This window comes from Erinaceus europaeus, chromosome 12 (genome assembly GCF_950295315.1).
Source record: "Erinaceus europaeus chromosome 12, mEriEur2.1, whole genome shotgun sequence".
NCBI lineage: Eukaryota > Metazoa > Chordata > Mammalia > Eulipotyphla > Erinaceidae > Erinaceus > Erinaceus europaeus.
This window is the reverse complement of record NC_080173.1, coordinates 88,277,970-88,301,020: the sequence shown is the minus strand read 5'-3', so window position 1 is coordinate 88,301,020 and position 23,051 is coordinate 88,277,970. Positions and strand designations below refer to the sequence as shown.

Below are 23,051 nucleotides of genomic sequence, written 5' to 3'. Positions count from 1 at the left end.
ATACTAGTGTTGTTCGTTTGTTTGTTTTGCCTGAGCCTGAAATCTGTTATGCAGGTAGATCCTAATTATTTTCTGGGGAGATGATATCATGGCTGGCAGAAGGACCAGAAAGCTGGATCAAGGGAAGAGAGTAGCTCCCAAATATGGGAAAGGTGTATAAATATTGTTAACTGTGAACCCCATTGATATGATCTGATCTGGGGCCCATATTCAGCTTAGGAGCCTATGTGACCTCTGCATCCCTGTAGATCTGAGCTCACATTCTGTGGTCATAAGTAGGAATGTTCCAAGCTGCCCCAATATCAGGACCCATCTTCCTCAGGTGTAGCATAGAGTATGTTGTCCAGCTTCCCTTCGGAGGATGGAACATTCTCTACCATTGTTGATCCAAGTTGAGGGCAAGGTCTTATGGGGGCCCACAAAGGGGTCTATTGTGTTGTTCCTGTTAAGAATAACCAGTAACAATAGAGAGAGGGATTTATTTGAGGTCTAGGCCCACCATGTCTGTTTGGGACTCTCAGGACTCCCTGAATAGGGCCCCAGCGATGGGGTGGCCTGATAGTGACGAAAGAGTCATCATTAAGTGTGCCAGTCTCTTGCCCTTATTCAGCTTTTGCAGTCCTTGCTTTGATGAGGTTAGCTTTGGAGTGTGTGAGAGAGCTGTAATAGGAAGTAGGTGAGAAAAGTATCTAAATCTACAGTTGCTGTAAAGGGAATGAGGGGAGCTGGGAAAGGCAGCCTCTGCTCTCAAGAGCTGGGAACCATCTTGGTGTACAGTCACCAACACTATCAAAGGTAGTAACCGAGGCCTATGCAGGTAAGAACCTATGTATTTCATGTCCACGGTCACTGAGATGTGGTCTGGTATTCTGTTATCTTTGGTAGATTTTAGGAGAGGGTGATGCTGATGTCCTGGAATAAACTGGGAAATTCACCAGGAGTTTTGAAACTCTGATGTTCCTATCCCTGTTAAGAGCATGAACAAATTTACCCATAAAAGCATCCAGGTTCAGTGCCTTTTTGGAAAGAGGTCATCTTGTCAAACTGTTGGCGTACTTTAGTTTCTCTAGTGTTCTTGGGAACCATTTTCCTAGTCTGAATCTTATGGAAGGTTTGTTTTGGTTAGCAAAGAACTATCATCTTATGCTATTGCATTCAAAATAAAATACTGTGACATTTGCTGGGCATATAATTTCTTTCTGATTCCTAATTCTGAGCATTTGTGTTTGCTTATATAATAAAATCAGGCCTCCCTTTTTATTATTATGATTTATTATTTTATTTTTATTATTTATTTTATTATTTATTTATTGTTATCCCCTTTTTTACTATTACGATTCCTACCCCTGTTCTTCCTCTCTCCCCTTCTCTATATATCCATGTGCAAAGGGAACCACTCTGGGTTGATAATGTCAGCCTGTCTCTCTCTTTCTTTATGTTTTATTTTTTTATTTGTGATTTGATATTGATATACAAAATTGTAAGATAACAAGAGTGTAATTCCATACACTTCCCACAACCAGAGTTCTGCGTTCCACCCCCTCCATTGGAAGCCTCCCTATTCTTTATCCCTCTGGGAATGTGAACCAAGATTCTTTATGGGATGCAGAAGGTGGAAGGTCTGGCTTCTGTAATTGCTTCTCCTCTGGACATAGACATTGGCAGGTGAATCCATACCCCCAGCCTGTTTCTGTCTTTCCCTAGTGGGGTAGGGGTCTGCAGGGGTGAAGTTCTGGGACACATCAGTGAGGTTATCTGCCCAGAGAAGTCATCATGGAATCATAGTAGCATTTGGAACTTGATCAATCTCTCTCTCTCTCTCTCTGCATTTTTTATTTATTTATAAAATGGAAATATTTAGAAGACCATAGGATAAGAGGGGTACAATTCCCACCACCAGAACTCTGTATCCTATCCCCTCCCTTGAAAGCTTTCCTATTCTTTATCCCTCTGGGACTGTGGACCGAGGATCATTATGGGATACAGAAGGCAGAAGGTCTGGCTTCTGTAATTGCTTCCCTGCTAAACATGGGCATTGGCAGGTCGATCCATACTCCTAACCTGTCTCTGTCTTTCCCTAGTGGTGCAGGGATCTGGGGAGGCAAGATTCCAGGACACATTGGTGGGGTCGTCTTCCCAGGGAATTCAGGAAGACATCTTGGTAGTATCTGGAACCTGGTGGCTGAAAAAGAGCTAAGATATAAAGCAGAACAAGTTGTTGATTAATCATGAACCTAAGGCAAGAATATTGCAGATGAAGATTTGAGAGTCTCCATTTTGGAAAGAGCTAGGAGGTCTGTTTTAGGTATATTCCAAAGGGCCCATAGCTTTACTAGTTTTTGCCTGAATCTGACAGTTAACATGCAGTTGGACCCAAGGTATTATCTGGGGAGATGGTGTCATCATTGGGAAAAGGATTAGAAATCTAGATCAGGGAATAGAGTAGATTAGCCTGTCTCTTAACTCATTCATTTCTATTTCCATATTTAATACCTTTCTCCTGTTTTCCTTTGGTTTATTTTATTGGCTTTTCTTTTTTTTTTTTCCTAAATGGTAAGTCATTTGTTTTGTCCATTTAGGTTCATTCCTTGACTTTGGTAATGAAATAATTAAGGCTATGATTCTCTTCCAAATATAATTCAGGCCATCTCCCATTTGTTTGGCTATATTCCTTCTCATTCTTTTCTAAATATTGTATAATTACAATTATAAATTTCTCTTTGACCTGAGACTACTTAATAGGAAGTTTTCTTACATTTCTAAGTGTGTGGGAGTTGGAAGGATGGGAACCTTGTATATTCAGCCTTTTAACACTAATATCTACTTTTACTGCTTTCTGGTCACAGAATGAAGCCTGTTTTATTTATACCTTTTACAATTGATTGACAATTTATTTGAAGTTTAAGTATAGGCACAATTTTTTTTAGGGTGTGGTGTTTAATACATCTTATTCAACCAGTCTCTGAAATGAAGCTGTTGAGATCATTCCCTTCCTTGCTTTCACCCACAAATCAGTCAGAGGCAGAAAGAATATGTGAGCTTCCCTACGGTTGTCTTTGCCCATTTCAGCACTAGGCTACTTGACAAATACAAATCCTCAAGTGTTATACCTGCACTGCAGGACTGTTGTTGTTGTTGTTGTTGTTGTTGTTTTTTCATTAGTCTAATGCTTTTCCTGGCATAGCTTTGGCTAATAAAAGTAGATTCTCTTTGGCACTCTGATGCTCTTAAAATCCTGGCCTCCGTTCTTAAACCAGAGGACTCACAGGGAGTGTCAGCATTTGGCCAGTCTTGTGAAAGGCGTGGATTTAGACCTGGACTATGGATGACCATACATGATTGGTTTGCTGGTTCTCATCACTTCCTCAATCCACTGCATTGGGGACCAGCTCTGAGCCCAACTTCTGTTTTGTTTTTTGTTTTTAAATCTATGGCCCCCTTCTTACAGAGTACCTGCCCATCCTTGGGCAGTCTACTTGTTGACAGAAATCAACTGAATGTGGCTCTTCTCACAGTTGGCTCTGGACTTTTCTGTTAAAGTAGGAGATACCCAGTGCTCTCCCTGCAGTGGTAGATATTTGAAGTCAACCTCCAGCATGAAAAATGTTTCCACATGAAGTGGCCTTTGTCTCTCCCGCTATCTATTGCCTACTCTAGCTCTTACCACTCCAAGAGAGTAGATAGGTCAGTGACTCCAGCCTTTCTCCCCTGTGCTTACTGCCACACTGCTGAGCTCTCTCCACAATAACGTGAGTTGGCTCTGTTTGCATAGTGCATGTGTGATGGGAATTCCTTCCAGCCTGGGACGCGCAGAAGGCATGCATTCCTGGCTTCCAGAGAGCATACAGGTTTGGTTCAAGAGAGCACATGCAGATTTGGGGTATAAGGGAACTAGTTTCAGGAGCCAAATTGTGAGGGCCCCCCTCCAGCTCTCCTTTTTATTTTTTTCTTCCTTTTTTCACATTTTTTTATATTTATTTATTGTCCCTGTTGTTGCCCTTGTTGTTGTTGTTATTATTGATGTTGCATTGTTGGATAAGACAGAGAGAAATGGAGAGAGGAGGGGAAGACAGAGAGGGGGAGAGAAGATAGACACCTGCAGACCTGCTTCACCACCTGTGAAGCAGCTACCCTGCAGGTGGGGAGCCGGGAGCTCAAATCTGGATCCTTATGCCAGTCCTTACGCTTCGCACCATGTGCACTTAACCTGCTGTGCTACCGCCCGACTCCCCTCCTTTTAATTTTTTCCCCATGAACTACTTTAGAACGTGCAGATCCTTCTTGCAGGTATTTTCTCATTCATTTTTCACACCAACAAAATAGACTTGCCAATAGGATAGAATGATCCCCTTTACCTAGATACAGAAGTTGAGATTTAACCAAAAAAAAAAGTCTGCTCCTGAGTTTGGAGAGGCGACCTCCGTGAGAAAGCAACCCTGCCTCTGGGGATTGGGCCTCAGCTCTGGCCCACAGTGTGCTCCTGCGGGACCGGGAGCATATGAGGGTGCAGGGAGTTCAGATTGGTCATGATGGGGGTCCTCTAACACAGAATCTGGCAGTGGATCCTAACACCCTGGATGCATGAGTGTTGTAGAAGGGTAGATTTTTAGAGCATTGGGTTTGTTTTTAACTTCAGGAAAATCTACAACTCAAGCTATAATCATATGACTGTTAGTTGGAAAAGCCTAGTTTTATGGAAGTCCTCGTCCCAAGGTTCCTGCATCACCCATCACAGTCACCGGGATGGTGAAGCTTCTCGGAGAGATATGTGTCAGCAGGACCCTTGGTCAGCACCAGTGACAGCAGTCAAGGTGTTATTTGGACGACAGCAGTCAAGGTGTTATTTGGACTGTGATAGACTTAGTCTTTTCCCTTTCCCCTTCTGGCTCAAAACAGCAGCTCAGTCAATTCCCAGCCCCCAAGTCCAGTCACTAGGTGCCGAGGATTAGAGAGATGCTTTCAGCCTGCTGGGCGGTCCTCAGAGGGAGCCCCAGTCATGCAGCGTCTTTGAGCAGCACCGAGCAACGAGGTGGGAGAAGAGGCTTCTGATTGCAGGAGATGCACACCTGAGGCCCAGCATGGCATCTGAGCAGTGTTTCTGTCCCTGCAGTGAATGGATACCACGCGTCAGGAACCCCAGCGCACCCTCCAGAAACTGCCCACATGAGTGTCCGAAAGCCCACCGTTGACTCCCAGGTAAGGAGTCCTTTAGTGAGTGGGTGGTAGGGGTAGCCATGTAATCAGGTGTCCTTAAGACAGACAGACAGATACAGCATGGGCTTTCCAGGTGACTCCACTCCCCAAGTTGAAAGTGACTAGTCTGTCCGGCTGTCCCACTGGAGCCCATATGTGGGGAAGAGTAGGAGGTTGTGATGTATGTTTCTGTCTGGATGTTGAGGGTAGTTTGCAGTTGCATGAAGGTGCTGGGATTATCACTCTTGTTAGAGGATTAAATGCCCCCATCTGGATTCCTGCTACAGTGTTCAGACTTTCCGACACTGTCAGAATATGGATGGGCAAAAGTTTATTTAATACACAAACTCACAAAGTGCCGAGTGTCAGACACCCTGTATGACTGTGACCTTCCAGGTCCTTCTTAGGGATCCGAGTGAGCCAGAGGCCTAGAATGCTTCCCTTGGACATAGTCTATGAGCATCAAGAGCCATGGGAGTCTTACGTCTCATTTGGTAGCAAACACAAGCTGTTAGTTTGCATTGAAAAAGCAACCTTTGGGGGGACCCAGATTCAAGCCCCTGGCCCCTATTTCTATTCTGAAAAGGGGAGATTCCCAAATGGCTGAGCAGTGTTGCAGGTATCTCTCTCTCTCCATTCCTCACCACTTCTCTTTAGCTCTATCACTCTATCAAAAAGAGAGGGAAAGGGAAACAAAATGGCTATAAGCACAGGGCAACCATGCAGGCACTGACCCCCAGGGATAAATCTGGCTCAAAAAAAAAAAAAAGAAGAAAGAAAGAATAAAAAAGAAAAGCTATCTTCAGTTTTGTTCAACCCTAGCATATTTGAAAGAAAACACCACGCACACACACACATGCACATACTCACATGGTCAGTCCATTTCCCTTTTCTGTCTGTCTCTTTTCCCCTCTTCTCACCCCCAGAATCTGCCAGAATGAAATTTCATACAAGGATTGTTCATATTTAATAATGTAGCACAGAGCAGATATGAGATGGAAAAAAAACCTGGGAATATGTTTTAGGATTCCCCAAAGCCTTTATTGTCTCAGGTGACAGTTGTACAAATTCAGGAGGTAAGTGTCAGCACCCAGCCTGTGTCACGTGTCACAGTAGAGGTCCCTGAGCCTGCGAGTGGTGGAGTGGCCTATGCAGGTGGACGTGAGTACTGTATGATAGTGTTTCTAGGAAACTGGGCCCTAGTCTGAGTCTACTCATAAAGCATCCAGAACATGTTTTTTTATTTATTTATTTATTTATTTTATAATTTTTTATATTTATTTATTTATTCCCTTTTGTTGTCCTTGTTGTTTTATTGTTGTAGTTATGATTGATGTCGTTGTTGTTGGATAGGACTGAGAGAAATGGAGAGAGGAGGGGAAGACAGAGAGGGGGAGAGAAAGATAGACACCTGCAGACCTGCTTCACTGCCTGTGAAGCGACTCCCCTGCAGGTGGGGAGCCGGGGGCTCAAATCGGGGTCCTTATGCCGGTCCTTGTGCTTTGCGCCACCTGCGCTTAGCCTGCTGCACTACAGCCCGACTCCCCTTGCAGAATGTTTTCTAAAAGCATTAGCCTAAGTTCAACTGTGGTTTAACAACAACTGGAAAAAACTGTTCCTCGCAGGATAGCATCAGAAAGAATATTGGAGACATCCTTCTCTCTCTCTCTCTCTCTCTCTCTCTCTCTCACACACACACACACACACACACACACACACACACACACACACACACACACACACCACCACCACCACCACCACCACCACCACCACCACCACCACCATTTATTCTTTCTTCCTTTCCTGGTATATTGAACATGACTCTTCCCCTTCCATGCCACCAAGATCTGCTAGGAAGTTGTTACTGAGCCATTTGAAATATAATGTACATCCATGCCACCTTCTCAGAAGTGATTTGACAGTGTGTGCCCTGACACCTTTGACTGTGGAGTTTCCCTGCTCTTGGGCCGTATGAGGTTCTGACATGTGTGCGAAGCTGTTCAGACGAGCATGATCTGTGGCAGGGGGTGATAGAGTGAATTCTTATATGGAGTATCCACTGAGCCAGTGGCCATGCAGCCAGCCATTCAGAAGCATTTTTTCTGGAGAAAAAAAATGCAATAATCTGTCAAAATGCTCATAACCTAATACTGAGTAGGGCAAGACGATATCCAAGCTGTATTTACAGAAAGTCTTATTTGGGAGGTGGAAGTCTTTACATATGTGAAGATAAATGTCGGGCAGGGGAGGAAATAAGGCTGTCAGCAGTGGTCCTATCTGCATCCAAGACTGAAGTTCTCAGTCAGGGGGCATTTGGCAGTGCCAGGAGATACTTACTGTCATGCTGGGGCAGGGATGTTAGTAATGTTAGTACCAGCAGAGTCAAGTCAAGCCGGCTATCCTGCTGTACACAGGGCAGCCCACAGCAAAGAATGTTACAATTTGAAAATGTGTGTGTGTTTGTGAAGAGGGAGGTTGAATGGTGACACACCCTCTTGAGTGCACACATTACATGTGCAAAGACCCAAGTTCGAGCCCCCTCTCCCCACCTACGGGGGGACGCTTCATGAGTGGTGAAGCTGGTCTGTAGGTGTCTGTCTCTGTATCTGTCTATCTACTCCTACCCTCTCAATTTCTATATCAAATAAAATAGAAAGGGGAAAAATGGCTATTAAAAGCAGCAGATTCATCATGCCAGCACTTAGCCCCAGTAGTAACCCTGCTCATAATTAATACTTATACACACACACACACACATACACACACACATACACACACACATACACACACACATACACACACACACACATGCATGGTGCTGAGGTTGAGTAGCTGTGATCTAAGACTATGAGTCATTTTCATTTTCTTTACACTTTTCAAATATGGTTTTGGTATTTGGTGGCTTCACTATTCCAGAACAATTTTTTTTTTCTTTTTTTCTTTTTCCAGATAGAAAAGAGACACTTGGAGGGGACCAGGTGATGGTGCACCTGGTTGAGCACATATGTTACAATGTGCAAAGACCTGGGATGGAGCCCCCAGTCCCCACATGCAGGGGAAAAGCTTTGCAAATGGTAAAGCAGAGCTGCAGGTCTCCCCCCCCCCCCCCCGGCCACTTCTCTCTCTGTCTGTCTCCTACTACCTTCTCAATTTCTGGCTGTCTCTATTCAATAAAGATAATTTTAAAAAATCAGAGTCACATGGCAGAGCAAGCAATGTCCCGAGTGGACTATCTCACCAGTCCTCAAGCGTCTCAAAAAGAACACATTCTACTATTGTAGGAGACAGGGACTGTGAGCACTGTTGTTATTATTTTTTTAATGAAAAGGAAACATTCACTAAACCATAGGATAAGAGGTGTACAACTTCACACAGTTCCCACCACCAGAACTCTGTATCCCATCCCCTCCCCTGAGAGCTTTCCTATTCTTTAACCCTCTGGGAGTATGGACCCAACGTCATTGTGGGATGCAGAGGATGGAAGGTCTGGCTTCTGTAATTGCTTCTCCGCTGAACATGGACGTTGACAGGTCAATCCATACTCCCAGTCTGCCTCTCTTTTTCCCTAGTGGGGTGGGGCTCTGGGGAAGCGGAGCTCCAGGACACATTGGTGGGGTTGTCTGTCCAGGGAAGTCTCATTGGCATTATGCTAGCATCTGGAATCTGGTCGCTGAAAAGAGAGTTAACATACAAAGCCAAACACATTGTTGACCAATCATCGACCTAAAGGGTGGAATAGTGGAATAGTGCAGATGAAGAGTGGCGGGGGGTCTCCATTTTGTAGATAGCTAGTAGGCATATTTTAGTTATATTCCAAAGGACCTGTAGCTATACCAGATTTTTTTCCCCGAGCCTGAAATGTGATATTGTTACTGTCTGGGGAGATGATGTCATGGTTGGAAAAGGAACAGAAAGCTGGATCATATCATTCCCTAATATGAGAAAAGGGTATAAATATTGTTGACTGTAAACCCCATCAATTTAATGTGATCTGGGGCCCATATTCAGTTTAGGAGCCTGTGTGACCTCTGCATCCCTGTAGATCTGAGCTCACATTCTGTGGTCATGAGTAGGAACATTCCAAGCTGCCCCAATATTGACCCATCTTCCTCAGGTGTAGCATAGAGTATGTTGTCCAGCTTCCCTTCAGAGGATGGAACATTCTCTACCATTGTTAATCCAAGTTGAGGGCAAGGTCCTATGGGGGGCCCACAAAGGGGTCTATTGTGTTGTTCCTGGTAGAGATGACCAGTAACAATGGAGAAAGGGATTTATTCTAGGTCTAGGCCCATCATGTCTGTTTGGGAATCTCAGAACTCCCTGAATAGGGCCCCAGTGATGGGGTGGCCTGATAGTGACTAAAGAATCATCATTAAAGTATGCCAGTCTCTTGCCCTTATTCAGCTTTTGCAGTCCTTGCTTTGCTAAGGTTAGCTTTGGAGTGAGTGAGAGAACTGTCATATGAAGTAGGTGAAGGAGCACTGTTTTAAAAAGGAGGCAAGGTGCAGATATCAGGAAAGAGTCTGTCCTGAAGACCCCGGGCCTAGGCAGGTAGGCGGTGAAGTACATTCTTCATGGATGATAATCCTGAGAGTTGAGATATCATCCAGTTTCCAAATCCGGTGGGTCGTGGGGAGAGAAAGCTAGTATGCTCAGTCCACCGGATCGCAGGACTGAAAGCTAGGGTGCTGTTCTCTAAGGTGATGGAAGAACTTATCACTTAAAGAACTGGCTACCCATCAGGCCTGGAGCATCCTCTTCACGTTCAGGGGTGTGCGTGTGCGTGTGCGAATGTGCGAATGTGCGCCTGTGCGTGTGTGTGTGTGTGTGTGCGCGTGTGTGTGTGTTTCCTGCTAATTCCACCTCCTGGAGCAAGATAATCAGGAAAGTGAAAGTCTTGTGATGGCAGAGGGGATACCTCATCTCTGCACTACAACTCCCATGTCTCATGAACAGGAAGGATGGCTGGGTACTCAGCATCCTCTGGGGTGCCTGCCCTTCCTTGCCCCGGAGCTAGGAGACCTGCATAACTGGACACAGGTGGTAGTGATCTAGCGCCACCCAGTGGTGACTTTCAAAGCTGCAGCATTGGAGTAGGTTGCCTGGTGCTGGATTTGGGCTGGGTGAGGGGGATTAATAATGGTCTGGGGGGGGGGGCAGTGGTGCTCCTGGTTAAGTGCACACATTACATTTTCCCTCACCTGGAAGAGGAAAGCTTCATGAATGGTGGAGCAGTGCTTGCAGTTGTCTCTGTCTCTTTCCATCTATATCTCCCAATTAATTAATAATAATAGCCTATCAGGAGCTTTATACAGAAAGTCCTGGCCTGCCCCCCCCCCCACATGCCTGCCTGCAGGGGGCCGACTATTGGTGGTGGAAGCCCGTCTTTGATTCCTGCCTGCCTTTCAGTTGTTCCAGATTCCTTGGAATACTCCCAGCCTCACCCTACCTCCTCCAAGGAGACTGTCTCTGGGCACAGAAGCATGGGGGGAGGGAGAGGAACTGAGAGCTTGGGAACTAGAGCAACTCCTTGAGGAATGGAGTTGAAGGTGGACAGAGTGGTGCCATCCTGAGATCTCGCTTCATCTATGCTCCCCCCACCTCGTTCACGGACGCCCGTTCTGTTGCACGTGCATCTTTGCCGGGCATGGAGCCCCAGAAAGATAACAGCCCCAGCCTTGATGGAAGTGCTGGAGAAAGGCATGAGATCGATGGATGCTTTGTTTCGGTTGTGCTAAGGGTTGGATGCAGTGTGTTCACAGAGGACCTCACTTTGGTGGTGGTGGTGGTGGTGGTGGTAGAAATGTCACAGATATTTATGGTAAGTCTGGAAAGGTGAGCAAGGATTTAGCTTGACAAGGTGGTAGAGAGAACAGCATTCCAAGTGGAGGGAACAGTATGGGGGGGGGGGCTTGGAGAAAGGGAAGTGGGGATTTCAAACAAGAACAACAAAACCCATAGAGGCTGGAGTGTCCTACCTTGTAAAGATTTAGGGAGGACAGAAAATAGGGCTGCACAGACCTGTTGTGAGGAGCCTGGGCTTTATTCTCACAGTACGTAGAGGACATTAAGAGGTTTTTGTACTGGGCAGGAGTAGATAGCATAGTGGTTATGCAAAGAGACTGTCATGTTTGAGGCTCCAAAGTCCCAGGTTCAATCCCCTGCACCATTATAAGCCAGAGCTGACCAGGACTCTGGTAAAACAAACAGAAAAAGAGGTGTTATACCAAGTCCCACCTGACAAGTGGTGGAGTGAGAGGCAAAGTAGAGAAGATAACATGGAGAAGGGCTTGCAAAACCACTGTGAATGCACCCTCCACACTTGCCAAGCATTGCCTTGTGTCCTCACAGTGACAGCAGCAAGGTGGCCTAGGTAAGGACAAGAAACTAGGTCTAGGAGGGTGTTTAAAAAGGGAAGCAGTCTCTCATGCCTGAGGTTCCAAAATCCCAGGTTCAATCCCCCACACCACCATAACCCACAGATGAGCAGTGCCCTGGTGTAAAAAAAAAAGGGGGGGGATGAGCAAAGGGTAGCAAGGTAGCTCACTGGACTAGAATGCTGCTTCTCTCCACACTGACCCAGGTTCATACACGCACAACTAGATGTGCCACTGCCAAGCCCCAACAGAGCTGAGTTTGTTGTGTTTTTTTTTTTTAAGATTTTATTTACTTATTAACTAATGAGAAAGATAAGAAAGAGAAAGAACCAGACCTCTCTCTTTGCTGCCAGGGATTGAACTCGGAACCTCACACTTGAGAGTCCAATGCTTTATCCATTGCTCCACCTCCCGGACCACAACACAGCTGTTTGTTTGTTTGTTTTTTAATATTATTCCTTTTGTTGCCTTTGTTGTTTCATTGTAGTAGTTATTGTTGTTATTGATGTTGTTGTTGTTGGATAGGACAGAGAGAAATGGAGAGAGGAGGGGAAGACAGAGAGGAGGAGAGAAAGACCTGTAGACCTGTTTCACCGCCAGTGAAGCGACTCCCCTGCAGGTGGGGACCAGGGGATCCTTACGCCAGTCCTCGTGCTTTGTGTCACGTGCACATAAGCCGCTGCACTACCGCCCGACTAGAGAAAATAAACTGAAGAGAGACAGCAGCCAATGCTCGAGGGAGTAGAAACCTGGAAAGAGGGAATTGGGCGGTAGCGCAGCGGGTTAAGCGCAGGTGGCACAAAGTGCAAGGACCGGCATAAGGATCCTTGTTCGAGCTCCGGCTCCCCACCTGCAGGGGGCGGTCCCTTCACAAGCGGTGAAGCAGGTTTGCAGGTGTCTGTCTTTCTCTCCCCGCCTCTGTCTTCCCCTCCTCTCTCCATTTTCTCTCTGTCCTGTCCAACAACAATAACATCAATAATAACTACGACAATAAAAAAAAAAGGGCAACAAAAGAGAATAAATAAAGAAATAAATATTTTTTTTTAAAAAATCTTGCTAAAAAAAAGAAACCTGGAAAGATTCTGGCCTGGGGAGAAAAGGTGTCATGACAGCTTATTTTGAGAATAATTGGGTATTTTGCATATGGATGGCATACACATTAGATGTGACTACTGGACGGATATCCTCTTAAATGTGCGAGTTGACTTGCATTGTGCCTTCACCCTTAGAGACACACCCTGGAATATTCACAGTTAAAACAGCACCTCGGGCATTTTAAAGAAAATTACTTTAAAAGAATCAAATGGCTGGTTGAGGGGGACAGGATGGGAGTATAAATGGAAAAAAAAAGATTTGCTGAATTATCGTAATTAATTGATAGGTTTATAGGGCTCTTTTGTAGTATTCCTTCTACCCTTATTAGTCTTTGTAGCTCTTCACAATGAAAGCTACTTCTTCTAGCTGGCCAAGTGGTGGTGCACCCAGTGAAGCAAACACGTTCACTAGCGCGTGGGTTAGAGCCCTACCCACCCCACTTCCCGCCTGCAAGGCAGATGTTTCATGAGCCATGAGCAGGTCTGCAGGTGTCTCTCTCTTTGTCTCTATTTCCCTCTCCACTCTCAATTTCTTTCTTTCATATCAGATTTTTTAAAAAGGAGAGGGGAAATGGCCTTTCTGAGTGGTGGATTTATCTTGCAAGCACTGAGCCCTGATGGCAAAAAAAAAAAAAAAAAGAAAGAAAGAAAAGAGTTATTGTTCTTATTTCCTTTGCCTTTGATTCTAGAAAGTTTCTCTGAGGGGCCAGGTGGTGGTACACCTGGTTAAGCACACACATTACAGTGTTCAAGGACCCAAGTTCAAGCCCATGGTCCCCACCTGCAGGGGAGAAAGCTTCACAAGTGGTGAAGCAGGACTGCAGGTGTCTCTCTGTCTCTCTTCCTCTCTATCTCCTCCTTCCTCTCAATTCCTGGCTATCTCTATCCAGTAAATAAATAAAGACAATAAAAATATTTTTAAAAAAATAATAAACAGCTTTGTTGAGCTGCAACTCACATAGCATTCAACTCCACTGTTTCAAATGGCTTTTAGTATAGTTCCTGAATTGTGCAGTGAGCATCAGAATCCATTTTAGAACATTTTCATCACCCCAAAGAGAAGCACCCCCCATCTCAGTATTAGGTAACCATGAATCTACCTTCAGTGTCCACTGACTGGACAGTTCGGGTAAATGGAGTCACACCACAATACATAGGGTCTTTTCTTTCTTGACTTCTTTCACTTGGAATGCTTCAAGATCCATTCACAGAGAATCAGCACACCCTCCTTTGTGGCTAAATATCTCATAGTTTGCCATTTGCCATTGCATGTAATTTATTTCTTTGGTCTCTTTTAGTCTGGACTATATTTCTTTTTTCTTTATTTTTTTTTTCCCCTCCAGGGTTATCACTGGGGCTCGGTTGCCAGCACTATGAATCCGCTGCTCCTAGCAGCCATCTTTGTTTCCATTTTATTGGCTAGAACAGAGAGAAATTGCAAGGAGACATGGAGATAGAGAAGGAAATAGAAAGATAGACACCAGGGCCAGGCGGTGGCACACTGGTTAAGCGCACATAGTACGAAGCACGAGGATCCCAGTTTGAGCCCCCAGCTCCCCACCTGCGGGGGGGGGGGGGTGTCGGTGGCCCTATGAAGTGGTGAAGCAGGTCTGCAGGTGTCTATCTTTCTCTCCCCCTCTCTGTCTTCCACTCCTCTCATTTTTTCTCTGTCCTATCCAACAAAAATGCCACCAGGAGCAGTGGATTCATAGTGCAGACACCGAGCCACAGTGAAAGGAAGGAAAGAAGGAAGGATGGAAGGAAGGGAGGGAGGAAAAAAGGAAGTGGGGAAGGAAGGAGGGAAACAAGAAAAAGAAAAGAAAGACACCTGCAGACCTGCTTCACTGTCATGACACATAGTCCTGCAGGTAGGGAACAGGGACCCCAGCCAGGATCTTTGCGTGGGTCGTTGTGCCTCAGACTATGTGCACGTAACTGGGTGCGCCACTGCCTGGCCCCTGGACTGTTTCCTACACATTTGTCTTCAGACTTTCCTCAGATTGTCTTGTTGGGAGAGGGGTGCATAAGTCTGGGTTAATTGTCTTATAGGACGATATGAATTCGTGACCTGATAGGTTCAGGTTTAGCAGCTGAGCAAGAAATTGGGGCCCACTGAGGACTTATTGACAATGTCAGGAGACCCTCATTACCAAGTTACCTCATCCCCAGGTGATGCTGAATTACATCTTTGGTTTATACAGTGATGGCCAGAGTTCTATACAGAGGTGCCTTCTCCCCCTTGTCGCTGATCTGTAACGATGGTGATGGGGTATAGCCAAGCTTCCTGGCAATCTTTCTGCTTGGTGCTTCAGCATCTTTGATAATCATAGCTTTACGATTTTCTAATTCCTTATACTTTTTTTTTTTTTGGTGATGGTGACGGGGGAAATCACTGGGGTTTAGTGCCTGCATTAATTTCTCTGCTCCATGCTGATGTTTTCATACGCAGAGAGAGAAAGAGTGGGAGGGTATTATAGGTACTGTGGCACGAGGTCTTTCTCTGGTGCCGTGGCATTCTCCTGTGCTGTGCCTGTGTGCAGGCCTGGGCTGTGTGCATGGCAAAGCAAGTATCTCACTGGTTGGCCAATCTCTGGTTCCTCCTTAGACATTTTTGTAGAAATCATTCCATAATGAGATGCTCTCTTCTTACCCAGCTTTTGGCATTAATAATTTGATATGTAAAGAGATAGATAGATAGATGATAGATAGATAGATAGATAGATAGATAGATGGATAGATAGATGTAGGTATAAGTATAGAATTAGCCCTACACTGAAATTGTCCCACATATGACTGGATCCACATACCCCATCAATCGCTTGAATACTTTCTTACCTCCCAGCCAAGTGAGATGTCCAGGGTCTTCCTGGTATTTGAAACTAGTAGGGTCTGTATTTAGAAATCCATTTCTTTTTTTTTTATTAGTGATTTAATAATGATGAACAAGACTGTAAGATAACAGGGGTACAATCCTCCACAGTTCCTACCACTAGAGTTCCATGTCCCATCCTCTCCACTGCAAGTATCGCTATTCTTTATCCCTCTGGGTCTATGGACCAAAATACTTTCTGGGGTGCAGAAGGTGGAAGGTCTGGCTTCTGTGATTGCTTCTCCGCTGGATAGAAACTCATTTTGTATTCTTACTGCAACTGAGATGTCATTCTTTCTGAGTCCTTTCAGTAGAGTACCATGGTATGTATGATGCATATATATGATCTATACTTACATATATAATACTGGCATGATTGGCATGCGTTAGAAGCAAAAAAAAAAAAAACAAACAGAGCTTGAGACTACCTAGAAAAGCCTGTAACACCCCCACCCTGCTGGGCACTGACTGAAACTGCACAGCTTCTAAAACAGAGACAGGGCGGGGCTGGGGCTGGCACTCCACTAAGAATCCTTACCTCCACCCCTGTGTCTTAAACTCCTATCTAGACCCAAGTTATAGGGAGGAGGATTACCTCTGTGTCCAGTTTTATTCCACAGCACTGTGGACTTTGGTGATTTTTTTTTTTTTGGTCTCTACAGAGACACTTGCAAGAGAAGTTTGTCCCAAATCTCAAAGAAATGGGGAAATGGTGTAAGATGGATCAGCTATTCAGGCTCTAGTTCCAATTTCTGCTCTTAATTTGCTTTTACTTGTCTTGTGACCATAGACAAACTTGTTTCTGCCAGGTTTGGTCTCATCGTCTGTAAAATGGAGACGGCACCTCCAATTTGCTTGGATTGTGAAGACTAGATGAGATTTTAGAATGCCAGATGCCTAGCATGGCTCTTGCCTGATTGAAAGCATTCAGGGGGCAGGAACTTTCTTTCTTTCTTTTTTTATTTTTTCTCTTTTTCTTCCACCAAGGTTATCACTAGAGTTTGGTGCTAGCACTACAAATCCACTGCTCCTGGAAGCTTTCTTTCTTTTCTTTTTCTTCTTTCTGTTTTATTTGCTAGGACAAAGAAATTGAGATGGGGAGGGAGAGAGAAAGAGGAAGAGCGAAATATACCTATAGACTTTCTTCATTGTTTGTGGAGCTCCCCCCTTGCAAGCGGGAAGTGAGGGCTTGAACCTGGGTCCTTGCTCATGACAATGTGTGTGCTCAGCCTGCTGTGCCACCACCTGGTCCCCAGGGGCAAGAATTTCCTTTCTCCAGTGCTTATCCTCCTCATTCTTCTCCTCATCACTGTCAGCTTCAGCACTGTTATGTAGACTTGAACGCCATTGCCAAAGCAGAGCACCGGTTGTCCTCCTCCTGGGTTGGAATGGGAGACTATGGTGGTAGCAGTTCCCATCTGTAACAAGGAGCTTCCTGCAGCCTGAAGACACCATCCCAAAGCACCCGAAAGCTGTTCCTTCCTTCCTCTTCCCAAGCGGAGCACCCACTTGCTCAGTCAGTGCCCCTGATGAGAGCCTATGAGAGAACTCTGCACCTTGCTCTGCTCCTTGGAAAATGGCATCTGAGCACTTGCTCTCTCCAGCCTCTTCCCCTCTTTCTCCCAGATGCCCCAACTGGAACAAGTGCCCAGGGCAGAGATGAGCTTGGGGAGGACAAAGTGGATGAGTCGATGCCATAAAAGACATCTAAGGAAGCTGTAATTGGCCATGAGCTCAACCTCCCCCAGATCCTGCTGGGGCTGCTAGGGGAGCCGTCATCAGTAGTAAGGGCAGGCACTTCAGGAAAATGTTAGAATATTCCTCAGATGCTGCATCAGAGCCGCTGACTGACCCACCTGCAGGATTAGAAACACTGGGAGGTGTGACAGGGACTTGAGGCAAATTTCTCCATCAGTTCTCATCCACTCCAGACAGGCCCTTGCTAACAGATGAGGTAACAGAGGCTTAAAGCTTGTGTGTTCTTTTCCTTATCTGGGGGTCTATAGAAGAAGTAAGTCCCTTGGAGCCTGACAGTTGAAGGACTGGGTCGTGATTAGTTGGCTTCACTGCCAGCTCCAGCGGTTCTGTGCAGGAGTACAGAAATAAAGAATCAAGGGCCAGGCAGCAGTACATCCAGTTAAGTGCACATAGTACAAAGCGCAAGGACTCATGCAAGGACCTGGGATCGAACCCCCAGCTCCCCCCCTGCAGGGGGTATGCTTCAGAAGCAGCAAAGCAGGTCTGCAGGTGTCTCTCTTTATCTCTCCCTCTCCATCTTCCTCTCTTCTCTCAATTTCTCTCTGTCTTATTCAATAAAATGGGGGGAAAAATGGCCACCAGGACCAGTAGATTCATAGCACTGGTACTGAGTCCCAGCAATAATCTTTGTGACAGTAAAAAATAAATAAATAAATAAACAGGGCCTGGGTGGTGGCGCACCTGGTTGAGCGCACATTTTGCAGTGCACAAGGACCCAGGTTCGAGACCCGGTCCCCATCTGCAGGGGAAAAGCTTCATGAGTGGTGAAGCAGTGCTGCAGGTGTCTCTCTGTCTCTCTCTATCACCCCCTTTCCTCTCAATTTCTGGCAGTGACTATCAAATAAATAAAGATTAAAAATTGTAAAATAAATAAGCAAATAAACAGCAACAATAATAACAACAACAATAAACAACAAGGGCAACAAAAGGGGAAAAATGGCCTCCAGGAGCAGTGGATTCCTAGCACAGTCACCAAGCCCCAGCAGTAACCCTGGAGGCTAAAATAAATAAATAAATATGAAAAGGAGTCCATGAGCAGGAACTGTATCACACTCTCAGTTTTGCCTGGTTGACAGGAGCAGACTCCCCACCCCACCCCAGAAGCTTGGCCTACATGGGAGTCCAGTGCAGTGCTGTCCCAGGGCCTGGCCAAGGGGTTGGTTGGTAGCTGCTGGTTCCATTGAGGCTCGTTGAAAAAGTCCTCTGTGATTTGGAGGGATCTTTAAAAAGAGTTATGTAAAGTTATGACAGCCACTTCCTTACACTCTGAAGAGAAAGACCATGAACCAACGCCGGGACACACAGAAGGAGCACCCAGTGAGTGTGTGACCTAGGACAGGAGTGGGCATCTCACATTCTACCTGGGCACCACTGGAATTAAAAAAGTGCTAATAGGGGCCAGTCGGTAGTGCACCTGGTTAAGCGCACACAAGTGCGCAAGGACCCGGGTTCAAGCCCCTGCAGGGAGGAGGCTTCATGAGTGCTGAAGCAGGGCAGCAGGTGTCTCTCTCTGTCTCTTTCCCTTTCTACCTCCCTCTCCCCTGTTAATTTATCTCTGTCTCTATCCAATAATAAATATATATTTTTAAAGTACTAATAGTAGGACAACAAAAACTTCCCTTTAGGATGGTAAATTCATTGGGGGGAAAATGTGCATTTTTTTCATGCCTTGCCTTAACTTTCACACAAGAACAGGGCTAAGACTGGGACAATCTGCTAATGAATTGTGTGCCCAGAGGCACTTGGGACTATACTGTTCTTGCCAGAGGTGGAAAGACGGAAAGAGGCAGTTCAAAAGCTGACTGAGAGGGAGTCAGGTAGTAGCGCAGCAGCTTAAGCGCACATGGTGCAAGGCGCAAGGACCCCAACATAAGGATACCGGTTAGAGCCCCCAGCTCCCCACCTGCAGGAGAGTCGCTTCACAGTCAGTGAAGCAAGTCTGCAGGTGTCTCTCTTTCTCTCCCCCTCTCTGTCTTCCCCTCCTCTCTCCATTTCTCTCTGTCTTATCCAACAGCAACAACATCAACAAAAACAATAATAACTACAACAACAATAAAAAAGGGCAACAAAAAGGAAACAAATAAATATTTAAAAAAATAATTAAAAAAAAGCTGGCTGAGGCAACTTGGCTGAGAAATCCCTCCTGGATGTCATAGTCGAGGGAGCAGCAAATCACAGAGGTAGCCAGTCACCTTGTGGCACATTTAGAGTTTGCTAGGCGGGACCCAGGGGACTCCCAGATGAGATGTCATGTTCCAAATCCTGAATCCTTGATGCCAGGAGGTGGTGACCTGCCGGTCTTCTTAACTCTCTGCTCCTGGGTGGCTTGTGCAGGTTCTGACAGCAGGCAGCAAGTGGAAGCTCTCACCAGCAGGGGGCAGCTGAGGGGTTAACTCCCCAATCACAGACTGGGAGAAGAGGGAGCAGAGCTGGTCTGGAGCTCTTCCCTCCAAGCCCTGCTAGGGTTTCCTCTGCTTCATGCTCAAAAGCCAGACAGAGGAGCAGCATGAACTCAGGGGTCCTCCTGTCTACCTGCTCCCAGAATATGGTGACTTAGGAGTTAAGGAGTTAAATAGCAGCCTGAGTCTCTCTGAATCCCCCCCCCCCCCCCGCACGGGGCGTTTAAACCAGTCACTCCAGCGTCAGGGATTCCTGAGTGGGGGTTTGGCGGGGGGGGGGGGGGATGTCCAATATGGAGAACAGCTTTGATGATGTGTCTTGTTTCTCTCCCCAGAACCTGGGACCCTCGTCACCAGGCAGAAAGCAGAACAAGGAGAGCACCATCACGGTAAGTGGCTCCCTGCAGAGTGCTCACAGGTCAGGTCAGGAAGCAGGCTGGTGCTTTCTGGCCACTGTTGCCATAGCAATGCAGACTGCTTCTTCTTGGAAGTGGATGCCCAGCCTGGAATCCCGGGAAGTTCCTGACTGGCTTTGGATTTCGCTGAAGTTTGCCTCTCCCTCACCCCCACCCCTGGCCCCCTCCTCCCATTCTCTTGTCACCCTCACATTTTAGTTTGTCTGTCCTGGGAGCCCGTGGAAGGATGGTGGCTGGGAGGATGCGGGAGCCATTTTTTGCAGGGCGGGCAGGGGGAAGGTACGCGTGCAGGAGTGGGATGGAGGGGGTGGACTGTGCTCTGTGTGAGAGTGATCTGATGTGTAAATTACAGCCACGGCAGGGTTGCTGCTGTACAGGGTAACTTCAGGGAGATGTCAAAGTTAGAAGCAAGGGAAAACGTCCTAAGAATAGAGCTCTGGGGAGTTCCTTGATGGGAAGAAGGCAGCCTCTGTGTTGAATGGCCAACCCTCCTCCCAGGACTCTTCCAAAAGCCTGCCAAGTCCCCCCCTAACCCACCCCACATGGAGGCTGAGGAGTCTCCCTCTCCCACCTGTCCTGTGCTGGAGCTGGGGAGGAAGCAGGCATTGGACAGCAGTACCTGTTCTGAGCAAGCAAACAGGCTGGCTAACTGCCGCTACAGCCAGGGACTTGGAAACATGAAAAAAAATATATAGTTCTCAGTTTATTTTTGATGCAAGAATAACAGTGCTGGGGGTGGCAGTGATGGGGGGTTTACTCTCTTGGACTTCTTCACACGCAGTTCTGAGCTTTTTCTGACCACCTTCCAGAGGTGAAGCTAAGTGTGGGTGCACCTGCCTGGTCCACCCAGACAGAAAAACCTGCTCTGGAAGATAGAAGTGAGGCAAACACTAGCAACAGCAGTAATAGTCACGGCAGCTTCTATGTGCATGTCTTCTGCCCACGTGGCGTGTGGGTGGTCACTTAATTCTGCACTCATTGAGGAGGCTCAAGGCAGCATGATGATAGTGAACCTGGACTCTGAGGTTGGGTGTGAGCTACCACAACTGTAAACTGGGCAGTGGCTTAGGACAGCGCCTGTCTGCCTCCTTATTGTCTCAGTGTGCACATCTGTGAAATGGGGGCCAGCTACAGAGTTAATCTGGAGAGTGCACCTATGCATGTGCTCCAGGTTTTGAGTCTGACCCCCCCCCAGACACATTAGAGGAAGCTTTGGTGCTGTGATATCTTTCCCTTTCTCTGTCTCTCAATCTGAAAAAGTCAGCTCAGAGCAGCAAAGCTCTGGTGATGGATGGCAAAGACAAACAAAAAGTGGGGAGATAGCAGAAGGTCATTCTGTAGGGGTGCTTTACGGTCTCCCTTGAGTCTGTGCTCAACTGGCTACAGGGCCTGACACAGTGACTTTCTCATCCTCCCACTTATGGTTGAGAAGAGGGAAGCCCAGAGCAGTACGTGAGTCGGCACAACTGGGAAGCCTAGAATTCGGTTCTGTGCTCTGACCCAGTAGCAGAGCGCCCTGAGGAGGGGACTTGAGTTCCTGGGCTCAGCACTGGCTCAGTTCCCTGTGCCTCCGTGTGAAAGTTGGCCTCTCACGGCTGGCCAGGGTAGCCCAGCCTGTGTGGACCTGGATAAGAGCAGCAGCTTTCTCTTCACTGAAGTTGGATCGAATCCAGGCCGGACATGGGCAGACTTCCCAAGGCATAGTTCTCATTTTCAAATTGTCGCCAAAATGCCCCATTCCCCCAACCCCAAGTTCCCTGAAATGATAAAAAACAAGGAGAGGTCTTAAGGATGATGGTATTTGAAAGGTAGAAAGGGGGAAGAGGAATAAACAGTAGCAGCACAGTTGCCTGCAGGTCCTTTGGTGCTGGGGCCCATGCCCAGCCACCTGCTGGGCCCTGTCTTTCAGCCAGAGCTCCTTGTTATTGTCAGCTGCCTGGGCCTCAGGCCACATACCTCACCCAGCCCAACCTGAGTGCCTTCCCTCCTCCTTCCTGGTGACCTACATCCTTGCTGCTCCCAAGCCAGCCTACTCTGTGTAGTTAGCTTCTGAAGCCTATGGGAAGCTTGTTTCAAACGCCGATTTCTCCATGGAAGACTACCCCCACAGCTTATCAGAAAGCTGAGGTCAGACTGGAAGGTTGGAATACTAGCTAATATTTCCAAGGTTTAAAGAAAACACTTGGGGGTTGGGCTGTGGCACACCCAGTTAAGCGCATGTACTACCAAGCACGAGGACCCAGGTTTGAGCCCCAGCCCCCCACCTGTGTGTGTGTGGGGGGCTTCATGAGTAGTGAAGCAGGTCTGCAGGTGTCTTTATCTTTCTCTCTCCCTCTCTGTCTCCCCCTCCTCTTTCAATTTCTCTCTGTTCTATCAAAAGGAAATAGGAAAAAGGGGAAGGCAGGAAAAAATAATTGCTTGGAAGAGGTATATTTGTAGTGCTGGCACTGAACACCAGCAGTAACCCTGGTGGCAAAAAGAAAGGAAGGACAGGAGGAAGGGAGGAAGGGATGGAGGGAGGAAGGACTCAAGCTTTGGAGAAAACAAGGACTGGTGACAACTGGCTGGGGGGCACAGTGGGTGTGAGGAGCAGAGCCCTGGCCATGAGGCTGGGACTGTGGCCCTGAGGCCACACTTGTCTCAGCTGGGAGACCACTGTGAAGTGCTCTTCCCCTCTTGTGTGCCCTGTTTACTCCATGCCCAGCCCTGGACCCCGTGTCCACCATGAGTGTGAAGAGACTCCCCTCACCCCAGTAACCATTTCTAAGACACACTTACCTGGTGTGTCTTAGACAGGATCCACAGGGTAAGGATTCTATCTCCTAAGACTACCCTCTGTTTTAGATGCCAGGCATGGCAGTTCTGTGAGCATCTCCTTAAACTCCCAGTGACAATCAAAAGCTGTGTTTCTGACCGACTATAAATCAGATGTTCCCAAAATCCCC

The 23,051-nt window shown here is 46.7% G+C and overlaps 1 protein-coding gene across 3 annotated transcripts in view; it reads left to right on the top strand.

Moving 5' to 3' along the window:
* GAS7 (growth arrest specific 7) overlaps positions 1 to 23,051 on the top strand; it is a 282,047-nt gene that overhangs the window by 218,585 nt on the left and 40,411 nt on the right. For 2 of the 3 annotated variants that reach the window (XM_007522665.3, XM_007522673.3), the window contains exons 4-5: positions 5,111 to 5,196; positions 20,026 to 20,079. In XM_007522665.3, the coding sequence (XP_007522727.2) occupies positions 5,111 to 5,196; positions 20,026 to 20,079 (140 nt within the window). The remainder of the gene's footprint in view (positions 1 to 5,110; positions 5,197 to 20,025; positions 20,080 to 23,051) is intronic. The other variant, XM_016188358.2, reaches the window with a different exon arrangement.